At 28.5% G+C, this 12,310-nt stretch overlaps 1 protein-coding gene across 8 annotated transcripts in view; it reads left to right on the top strand.

Moving 5' to 3' along the window:
• LOC143199517 (uncharacterized) overlaps positions 1-12,310 on the top strand; it is a 180,369-nt gene that overhangs the window by 137,711 nt on the left and 30,348 nt on the right. For all 8 annotated transcript variants that reach the window (XM_076409392.1, XM_076409396.1, XM_076409394.1 and 5 more), the window contains one exon: positions 3,237-3,425. In XM_076409392.1, the coding sequence (XP_076265507.1) occupies positions 3,237-3,425 (189 nt within the window). The remainder of the gene's footprint in view (positions 1-3,236; positions 3,426-12,310) is intronic.

Genomic DNA, 12,310 nt, shown 5'->3' with positions numbered 1-12,310 from the left:
CTAGTTTTACCTTTATCCAAAATGCAAAAAGATGTAGCACATTTTCCATATAATATAGTGATCAAAATTTGCGATTATTTACCATTTTCAATATTTTTTTCTGCCATTTCCTTTAAAATAATAGTATGTTAATGATGGTTACGGAAGTTATAAAGTATTTTACGATGAATTGAATGAATGGTGGTATAACAACTTAAATACAACGTTTGATATTTAAGTTATACAATGAAAATAAATCTTAAAAACTATGAATTTTAAGGATTAATTTAAGATGGATTTTCATTTATATATGAGAGTTATATATTTCGAGAGTTTTATCTTTATTCTAAATTTATTATAGGTAAAAAATAAAACCCTTTTTGCAAAATGAAGTATATATTGAAAAATGAAAAAAATGTTTCTGTTTATAATCGTTTTTTGAGCATAGAAACTTATAAAACCAATTATGGTTTCATTCAAATAAGTCTGGTCTATCCAAGAGTTGTAGTAAGACCATTCCTTCGTTATTTTCCGAATAATTTTAACTATAGAATAATGGAAGTCTCAACAACTCCACTTGACAATAGATAAGAATAATTTTAAATAATAAGACAATTTTAGTTCGTCACGGAAGGCTTAGCGCGTACCTCTCGCTTAATTCTAGCCACCCAAATACCGTTCGAGTCATAAATACCCTCGAATATTCCTCTCAACGAGTGCTTTCATAATTTAGAGGCTCCAACGCGGTAATCGATAGCAGTTTAAATGGCGCACGGTTTAATATTAGCTAAATTAATCGGCATTCGACTAACTGGGGATCGCGCACGATATCGACGACATAAATTAGCTCTAATTCCGACTGAATTTCTCTAAAAATTGCTCTAATACTAAATTTATACGGTAATTTTGTTGCGGTGGTAATACGGTGCCGCTCTGTATAAGTTTTAGAGATGGGTAGTGAAAAATATATACTCGACAGTGATAGCCTCCAGTGACATACATAATATCCAAGTCTATTCGAGTGTATTATCTGCACTGTATAATTCTAATCACGTTTTGCTCACAACTTCTTCATTAACTGAGACCTGCCCGAGATATTTATCGCGATATTCGACCAAAACCACTGCCCAATAAAGGACGACATAAAACCGAATTCCTGAAATATCTCCTCTTTCCTCACGAACGATCCCATGTTGTATTCGCTAATCCTCATACTCCCGGGCCATTATTCTCCCACATTTCTCCCTCATTGGAATTCCTTCCCGATGTTCGCCAATAAAACACTAATAGCCTGTAAATATTTTACCGATCGACCTTTTTAGCGCAAATCTTTTCACAATCGAACCTTTTTGTTTTATGATATTTCGGTTTTCTTTGCGGGTTTGACATAAACATGTCCTCAAATGCCCGTTTTTTTTTTGCAGTGAGCATGAAAAATATGCTACTGAATTCTACATACGTAGTCAGCGATATCTATAGGTGAAAATGCGAAATATCAATGTAAACAACTGTTAAACAACCTAGCCTAACTGTTAAATTCCATAGTTTTTATATTTATGTACATAAAATAAGAGTTTTGTTGTTTGACATGAGGAAATCTACAGCTGAAACCCATTAAACACTTTTAGAAATGTATAATGATGTTACTTCGTCATATCCCAATTGTCAAATTTATTGCAAGGCAAAGAACGGTCTACAGGACCCAAAAGGTTCGAAGATTTCGAATTGCCACAACCTATTGGATGAAAATCCAACTCAAACCCTCAAAGAACGTTCAGAGCTTAGCAGTTGAAGCATCAACTGTTTCCGGACATTTGTATGTGATGGTATATGTGATCAAGTTAGAGGGAAAATGGTTACCACATAAAATAGTTGAAAATGCCATTTAAAACCGTTTCAAAATCGCGATTTCATTATTTAGCAAGCAAAAAGTGGAATTTCTTGTGACAATTCCAAGCACAAACAGCTACGGGTTGGTCCAGTAGAATGATATTCTTTATTTTTGTTACTAGTCGTTGTGGACTAACCTACAATTTGTCTTTACAATAACTTAAATACATATATATCTGGGAGGACCATTCTATTAAATTTTTCCCACTACACTACACAAGATCAAATGGTTTAATTATTTTGAATCTGTGTCCTGTTCTGGTGTTATCCAAAAGTTGTATTACTTGTATTTATTATATTCGGTATGTCCATATAGGTTTCAATATTTGCTTATATAATAGCAATTTAATATGTACTGATAATTGCGATTTTCGTTCAATTAACAAATAGATTTTCCTATATTCTACTCCAGTTCTTGCCTTTTCTTTTTAGCATGTTAGAGCAAGTTTTGCATCAAGTTTCATTCCGAGATACTTAGCGTTGTTGCTGTATGGAATGATATTATTTATTGTTATTGCTAGTTGAGCCGTCTGATTATACGTGAACTGTACATGTACAGGTTTACCCTCGTTAATTTTTATTTTCCACACCTGGGTCCAATTATTTATATTGTCACGTGACCGTCATAATTTTCGTGTGACTTCTTCGCTATTATCTCCGACAGCAAGAGTCGCAGTATCATCAGCAAATGTAGCCATCGTGATATTATCCATTTGTGGTATATCACATGTGTTGAGTAAGTAAAAAATATAAAAAGGCACCTACACACTTCCTTATAGATTAGGCTTCCTCATGTTTAACTCTAAACATCCTGACTGTAATACAAGATTTTAATAGTTCATGGTGTTGTTTCAGTTCCATTTTCTCTAGCTTATGAACAAAGTCGTCATGCTATACCTTACCGAAAGCTTATCCTACATCTAAGAATATAGTTAAACATACCTTATTATCTTTATAATCGGAATATTCATGACTATCATGACCATAAAGTTAGTATGTTGTAGTGTAAAATGAACTGCTAAAATCGAACTAAACTATTGCTGCAGCCATTTATCGACATCAACTGAATAAAATAAACGTATAGTTGCAATAAACGTCGAAACACTGAAGAAGAAGTAAAAAATGGATCACTGATTGGATATGGATGGGACGAACAAGGTTGTTTCAACACGATATCGTCGTGTTACCGGAAAGACGGGAAAAAGTTGAAGAAAATCATGGAAAATAATTTGATTAATATATATTGTAACAGCTATTCACAACAAAAGTTTTAATTCCAATAACTGAAATATTTTTAGTTTTACTGTAATATTAAGCAAACTAACACTAGAAATGTTTGATCCTAATATGATTTTGATTTGTTTCAGTCTCCATTTTATTGGCCTTGGCAAAATAAACCCCCTGATAACGTGGATTACGCGATTTACCTAACGAAGAGGACGTTACGCAACAAGCAAAGACATGGACTGGAAGAGTACGAAATCGAAGCTTTAACTAACCTCCGGAAGAATCTCTCGAACAAATGGGATATAATCACTGCACAAGCGGAGGAACAGGTTTGTTGATATTTATTTTACTAGAAATATTATTTCTCAACGCCGTGATCATGATGGAGTCATTCTGTAACTACTAGATTGTTCATGTTATGCCCGAATTTTATGTGATACTGTTCAAATTCTTCTAGGAAGCTTCTAAGAATAGTCGAGAAAATGTTGGACTAATTATTTAGACCAATAATGTTTTGGATAGTAAATCAATGTCATCAAAAAATCAATTCGAAATAATGATATCAGAGTGGTTTTTTTCATGTAGGGATTATATAGTCTGACGGAGCTAAATCAGGCGAATAGGACCATTACGGAAAGATGTAATTTGAGTTTCTGATTAAAAATAATCGCATGTTGTGTGAAGAAGTATTAGCGATGCGTGAAGAAAAAGAAGGAAGAAGATTTTCGTTTAAACTTCAACACATTTTCCATACGAATAGTTGTAATTTTTTTTGTTTTTTGTCACTTTTTGCTATAATTTTCGTTCAAATAACCACAGGTTAATAAAGGTTATAAAGAATTTTATGTTGAACCTAATGGTGATATAATAATTGATAGATAACTTCTTGATTTCAAGTTATACACCTAAAAGTGTATTTTCAAAAAATCACCGAATTTCTTATTACGTAACTTATCTTAAAAACTATGCACTCTAATGCAATTTAAACTGGATATTCGTTTCTTTCGTCCCAAAATACGTATATTTTGAGAGTTTTATCTTTTTATAAGAGGTAAAAAATTTTAGCACTTTTTCCATGCATATAGTCGTGAAAATTTGTGATTTTTTGCAATTTTCGAGGTTTTTACTGCTGTTTTTGTTCTAGTGGTCACAGGGTGATATAATTTACAGGGTTTATAAAGAATTTTATGCTGAATCTAATGGTAATATATTAACTGATAGATAACTTCTTGTTTTTAAGTTATACACCGAAAAGTATATTTTCAAAAAATCACCGAATTTCTGATTACGTCACTTATCTTAAAAACTATGCATTCTAATGCAATTTAAACTGGATATTCGTTTCTTTCGTCCCAAAATACGTATATTTTGAGAGTTTTATCTTTTTATAAGAGGTAAAAAATTTTAGCACTTTTTCCATACATATAGTCGTGAAAATTTGTGATTTTTTGCAATTTTCGAGGTTTTTACTGCTGTTTTTGTTCTAGTGGTCACAGGGTGATATAATTTACAGGGTTTATAAAGAATTTTATGCTGAATCTAATGGTAATATATTAATTGACACATAATTTCTTGTTTTTAAGTTATACACCGAAAAGTATATTTTCAAAAAATCACCGAATTTCTGATTACGTCACTTATCTTAAAAACTATGCATTCTAATGCAATTTAAACTGGATATTCGTTTCTTTCGTCCCAAAATACGTATATTTTGAGAGTTTTATCTTTTTATAAGAGGTAAAAAATTTTAGCACTTTTTCCATACATATAGTCGTGAAAATTTGTGATTTTTTGCAATTTTCGAGGTTTTTACTGCTATTTTTGTTCTAGTAGTCACAGGGTAATATAATTTACAGGGTTTATAAAGAATTTTATGCTGAATCTAATGGTGATATATTAATTGATAGATAACTTCTTGTTTTTAAGTTATACACCGAAAAGTGTATTTTCAAAAAATCACCGAATTTCTTATTACGTCACTTATCTTAAAAACTATGCATTCTAATGCAATTTAAACTGGATATTCGTTTCTTTCGTCCAAAAATACGTATATTTTGGGAGTTTTATCTTTTTATAAGAGGTAAAAAATTGTAGCACTTTTTCCATACATATAGTCGTGAAAATTTGTGATTTTTTATAATTTTCGAGGTTTTTACTGCTATTTTTGTTCCAGCAATCACAAGGTAATGAAATTTACAGGGTTTATAAATAATTTTATGCTCAATCTAACGGTGCTATAATAATTGCTAGATAGCTTCTTATTTTTAAGTTATACACCGAAAAGTATATTTTCAAAAAATCACCGAATTTCTGATTACGTCACTTATCTTAAAAACTGTGCATTCTAATGCAATTTAAACTGGATATTCGTTTCTTTCGTCCCAAAATACGTATATTTTGAGAGTTTTATCTTTTTATAAGAGGTAAAAAATTTTAGCACTTTTTCCATACATATAGTCGTGAAAATTTGTGATTTTTTGCAATTTTCGAGGTTTTTACTGCTATTTTTGTTCTAGTAGTCACAGGGTAATATAATTTACAGGGTTTATAAAGAATTTTATGCTGAATCTAATGGTGATATATTAACTGATAGATAATTTCTTGTTTTTAAGTTATACACCGAAAAGTATATTTTCAAAAAATCACCGAATTTCTGATTACGTCACTTATCTTAAAAACTATGCATTCTAATGCAATTTAAACTGGATATTCGTTTCTTTCGTCCCAAAATACGTATATTTTGAGAGTTTTATCTTTTTATAAGAGGTAAAAAATTTTAGCACTTTTTCCATGCATATAGTCGTGAAAATTTGTGATTTTTTGCAATTTTCGAGGTTTTTACTGCTATTTTTGTTCTAGTAGTCACAGGGTAATATAATTTACAGGGTTTATAAAGAATTTTATGCTGAATCTAATGGTGATATATTAATTGATAGATAACTTCTTGTTTTTAAGTTATACACCGAAAAGTATATTTTCAAAAAATCACCGAATTTCTGATTACGTCACTTATCTCAAAAACTATGCATTCTAATGCAATTTAAACTGGATATTCGTTTCTTTCGTCCCAAAATACGTATATTTTGGGAGTTTTATCTTTTTATAAGAGGTAAAAAATTGTAGCACTTTTTCCATACATATAGTCGTGAAAATTTGTGATTTTTTATAATTTTCGAGGTTTTTACTGCTATTTTTGTTCCAGCAATCACAAGGTAATGAAATTTACAGGGTTTATAAATAATTTTATGCTCAATCTAATGGTGCTATAATAATTGCTAGAAAGCTTCTTGTTTTTAAGTTATACACCGAAAAGTATATTTTCAAAAAATCACCGAATTTCTGATTACGTTACTTATCTTAAAAACTATGCATTCTAATGCAATTTAAACTGGATATTCGTTTCTTTCGTCACAAAATACGTATATTTTGGTAGTTTTATCTTTTTATAAGACGTAAAAATTTTTAGCACTTTTTCCATACATATAGTCGTGAATATTTGTGATTTTTTGCAATTTTCGAGGTTTTTACTGCTATTTTTGTTCTAGTAGTTGCAGGGTAATATAATTTACAGGGTTTATAAAGAATTTTATGCTGAATCTAATGGTGATATATTAATTGATACATAACTTCTTGTTTTTAAGTTATACACCGAAAAGTATATTTTCAAAAAATCACCGAATTTCTGATTACGTCACTTATCTTAAAAACTATGCATTCTAATGCAATTTAAACTGGATATTCGTTTCTTTCGTCCCAAAATACGTATATTTTGAGAGTTTTATCTTTTTATAAGAGGTAAAGAATTTTAGTACTTTTTCCATACATATAGTCGTGAAAATTTGTGATTTTTTGCAATTTTCGAGGTTTTTACTGCTATTTTTGTTCTAGTAGTCACAGGGTAATATAATTTACAGGGTTTATAAAGAATTTCTTGCTGAATCTAATGGTAATATATTAATTGATAAATAGCTTCTTGTTTTTAAGTTATACACCGAATAGTATATTTTCAAAAAATCACCGAATTTCTGATTACGTCACTTATCTTAAAAACTATGCATTCTAATGCAATTTAAACTGGATATTCGTTTCTTTCGTCCAAAAATACGTATATTTTGGGAGTTTTATCTTTTTATAAGAGGTAAAAAATTGTAGCACTTTTTCCATACATATAGTCATGAAAATTTGTGATTTTTTATAATTTTCGAGGTTTTTACTGCTATTTTTGTTCCAGCAATCACAAGGCAATGAAATTTACAGGGTTTATAAATAATTTTATGCTCAATCTAATGGTGCTATAATAATTGCTAGATAGCTTCTTGTTTTTAAGTTATACACCGAAAAGTATATTTTCAAAAAATCACCGAATTTCTGATTACGTCACTTATCTTAAAAACTATGCATTCTAATGCAATTTAAACTGGATATTCGTTTCTTTCGTCCCAAAATACGTATATTTTGGGAGTTTTATCTTTTTATAAGAGGTAAAAAATTGTAGCACTTTTTCCATACATATAGTCGTGAAAAATTGTGATTTTTTGCAATTTTCGAGGTTTTTACTGCTGTTTTTGTTCTAGTGGTCACAGAGTAATATAATTTACAGGGTTTATAAAGAATTTTATGCTGAATCTAATGGTGATATATTAATTGATAGATAACTTCTTGTTTTTAAGTTATACACCGAAAAGTATATTTTCAAAAAATCACCGAATTTCTGATTACGTCACTTATCTTAAAAACTATGCATTCTAATGCAATTTAAACTGGATATTCGTTTCTTTCGTCACAAAATACGTATATTTTGGTAGTTTTATCTTTTTATAAGAGGTAAAAAATTGTAGCACTTTTTCCATACATATAGTCGTGAAAATTTGTGATTTTTTATAATTTTCGAGGTTTTTACTGCTATTTTTGTTCCAGCAATCACAAGGTAATGAAATTTACAGGGTTTATAAATAATTTCATGCTGAATCTAATGGTGCTATAATAATTGCTAGAAAGCTTCTTGTTTTTAAGTTATACACCGAAAAGTATATTTTCAAAAAATCACCGAATTTCTGATTACGTTACTTATCTTAAAAACTATGCATTCTAATGCAATTTAAACTGGATATTCGTTTCTTTCGTCACAAAATACGTATATTTTGGTAGTTTTATCTTTTTATAAGAGGTAAAAATTTTTAGCACTTTTTCCATACATATAGTCGTGAAAATTTGTGATTTTTTGCAATTTTCGAGGTTTTTACTGCTATTTTTGTTCTAGTAGTCACAGGGTAATATAATTTACAGGGTGTATAAAGAATTTTATGCTGAATCTAATGGTGATATATTAATTGATAAATAACTTCTTGTTTTTAAGTTATACACCGAAAAGTATATTTTCAAAAAATCACCGAATTTCTGATTACGTCACTTATCTTAAAAACTATGCATTCTAATGCAATTTAAACTGGATATTCGTTTCTTTCGTCCCAAAATACGTATATTTTGAGAGTTTTATCTTTTTATAAGAGGTAAAGAATTTTAATACTTTTTCCATATGTATAGTCGTGAAAATTTGTGATTTTTTGCAATTTTCGAGGTTTTTACTGCTATTTTTGTTCTAGTGGTCACAGAGTAATATAATTTACAGGGTTTATAAAGAATTTCTTGCTGAATCTAATGGTAATATATTAATTGATAAATAGCTTCTTGTTTTTAAGTTATACACCGAAAAGTATATTTTCAAAAAATCACCGAATTTCTGATTACGTCACTTATCTTAAAAACTATGCATTCTAATGCAATTTAAACTGGATATTCATTTCTTTCATCCCAAAATACGTATATTTTGAGAGTTTTATCTTTTTATAAGAGGTAAAAAATTGTAGCACTTTTTCCATACATATAGTCATGAAAATTTGTGATTTTTTATAATTTTCGAGGTTTTTACTGCTATTTTTGTTCCAGCAATCACAAGGTAATGAAATTTACAGGGTTTATAAATAATTTTATGCTCAATCTAATGGTGCTATTATAATTGCTAGATAGCTTCTTGTTTTTAAGTTATACACCGAAAAGTATATTTTCAAAAAATCACCGAATTTCTGATTACGTTACTTATCTTAAAAACTATGCATTCTAATGCCATTTAAACTGGATATTCATTTCTTTCATCGCAAAATACGTATATTTTGAGAGTTTTATCTTTTTATAAGAGGTAAAAAATTTTAGCAATTTTTCCATAAATATAGTTGTGAAAAATTGTGATTTTTTACAATTTTCGAGGTTTTTACTGCTGTTTTTGTTCTAGTGGTCACAGGGTGATATAATTTACAGGGTTTATAAAGAATTTTAATGTGAATCTAATGGTAATATATTAACTGATAGATAACTTCTTGTTTTTAAGTTATACACCGAAAAGTATATTTTCAAAAAATCACCGAATTTCTGATTACGTCACTTATCTTAAAAACTATGCATTCTAATGCAATTTAAACTGGATATTCATTTCTTTCATCGCAAAATACGTATATTTTGAGAGTTTTATCTTTTTATAAGAGGTAAAAAATTTTAGCAATTTTTCCATAAATATAGTTGTGAAAAATTGTGATTTTTTACAATTTTCGAGGTTTTTACTGCTGTTTTTGTTCTAGTGGTCACAGGGTGATATAATTTACAGGGTTTATAAAGAATTTTAATGTGAATCTAATGGTAATATATTAACTGATAGATAACTTCTTGTTTTTAAGTTATACACCGAAAAGTATATTTTCAAAAAATCACCGAATTTCTGATTACGTCACTTATCTTAAAAACTATGCATTCTAATGCAATTTAAACTGGATATTCGTTTCTTTCGTCCCAAAATACGTATATTTTGAGAGTTTTATCTTTTTATAAGAGGTAAAAAATTTTAGCACTTTTTCCATGCATATACTCGTGAAAAATTGTGATTTTTTATAATTTTCGAGGTTTTTACTGCTGTTTTTGTTCTAGTGGTCACAGGGTGATATAATTTACAGGGTTTATAAAGAATTTTAATGTGAATCTAATGGTAATATATTAACTGATAGATAACTTCTTGTTTTTAAGTTATACACCGAAAAGTATATTTTCAAAAAATCACCGAATTTCTGATTACGTCACTTATCTTAAAAACTATGCATTCTAATGCAATTTAAACTGGATATTCGTTTCTTTCGTCCCAAAATACGTATATTTTGGTAGTTTTATCTTTTTATAAGAGGTAAAAATTTTTAGCACTTTTTCCATGCATATACTCGTGAAAAATTGTGATTTTTTATAATTTTCGAGGTTTTTACTGCTGTTTTTGTTCTAGTGGTCACAGGGTGATATAATTTACAGGGTTTATAAAGAATTTTAATGTGAATCTAATGGTAATATATTAACTGATAGATAACTTCTTGTTTTTAAGTTATACACCGAAAAGTATATTTTCAAAAAATCACCGAATTTCTTATTACGTCACTTATCTTAAAAACTATGCATTCTAATACAATTTAAACTAGATATTCATTTCTTTCGTCCCAAAATACGTATATTTTGAGAGTTTTATCTTTTTATAAGAGGTAAAAAATTGTAGCACTTTTTCCATACATATAGTCATGAAAATTTGTGATTTTTTATAATTTTCGAGGTTTTTACTGCTATTTTTGTTCCAGCAATCACAAGGTAATGAAATTTACAGGGTTTATAAATAATTTTATGCTCAATCTAACGGTGCTATAATAATTGCTAGATAGCTTCTTATTTTTAAGTTATACACCGAAAAGTATATTTTCAAAAAATCACCGAATTTCTGATTACGTTACTTATCTTAAAAACTATGTATTCTAAAGCAATTTAAACTGGATATTCATTTCTTTCATCGCAAAATACGTATATTTTGAGAGTTTTATCTTTTTATAAGAGGTAAAAAATTTTAGCAATTTTTCCATAAATATAGTTGTGAAAAATTGTGATTTTTTACAATTTTCGAGGTTTTTACTGCTATTTTTGTTCTAGTAGTCACAGGGTAATATAATTTACAGGGTTTATAAAGAATTTTATGCTGAATCTAATGGTGATATATTAATTGATAAATAACTTCTTGTTTTTAAGTTATACACCGAAAAGTATATTTTCAAAAAATCACCGAATTTCTGATTACGTCACTTATCTTAAAAACTATGCATTCTAATGCAATTTAAACTGGATATTCGTTTCTTTCGTCACAAAATACGTATATTTTGGTAGTTTTATCTTTTTATAAGACGTAAAAATTTTTAGCACTTTTTCCATACATATAGTCGTGAATATTTGTGATTTTTTGCAATTTTCGAGGTTTTTACTGCTATTTTTGTTCTAGTAGTCACAGGGTAATATAATTTACAGGGTTTATAAAGAATTTTATGCTGAATCTAATGGTGATATATTAATTGATAAATAACTTCTTGTTTTTAAGTTATACACCGAAAAGTATATTTTCAAAAAATCACCGAATTTCTGATTACGTCACTTATCTTAAAAACTATGCATTCTAATGCAATTTAAACTGGATATTCGTTTCTTTCGTCCCAAAATACGTATATTTTGAGAGTTTTATCTTTTTATAAGAGGTAAAGAATTTTAGTACTTTTTCCATATATATAGTCGTGAAAATTTGTGATTTTTTGCAATTTTCGAGGTTTTTACTGCTATTTTTGTTCTAGTAGTCACAGGGTAATATAATTTACAGAGTTTATAGAGAATTTTATGCTGAATCTAATGGTAATATATTAATTGATAAATAACTTCTTGTTTTTAAGTTATACACCGAAAAGTATATTTTCAAAAAATCACCGAATTTCTGATTACGTCACTTATCTTAAAAACTATGCATTCTAATGCAATTTAAACTGGATATTCGTTTCTTTCGTCCCAAAATACGTATATTTTGAGAGTTTTATCTTTTTATAAGAGGTAAAAATTTTTAGCACTTTTTCCATACATATAGTCGTGAAAATTTGTGATTTTTTGCAATTTTCGAGGTTTTTACTGCTATTTTTGTTCTAGTGGTCACAGAGTAATATAATTTACAGGGTTTATAAAGAATTTTATGCTGAATCTAATGGTAATATATTAATTGATAGATAACTTCTTGTTTTTAAGTTATACACCTAAAAGTGTATTTTCAAAAAATCACCGAATTTCTTATTACGTCACTTATCTTAAAAACTATGCATTCTAATGCAAT

This window comes from Rhynchophorus ferrugineus, unplaced genomic scaffold, assembly GCF_030347505.1.
Source record: "Rhynchophorus ferrugineus isolate W39M unplaced genomic scaffold, kcgeb_rfMv2 rfM7, whole genome shotgun sequence".
Lineage (NCBI taxonomy): Eukaryota > Metazoa > Arthropoda > Insecta > Coleoptera > Curculionidae > Rhynchophorus > Rhynchophorus ferrugineus.
This window is presented reverse-complemented; position numbering and strand designations above follow the sequence as displayed.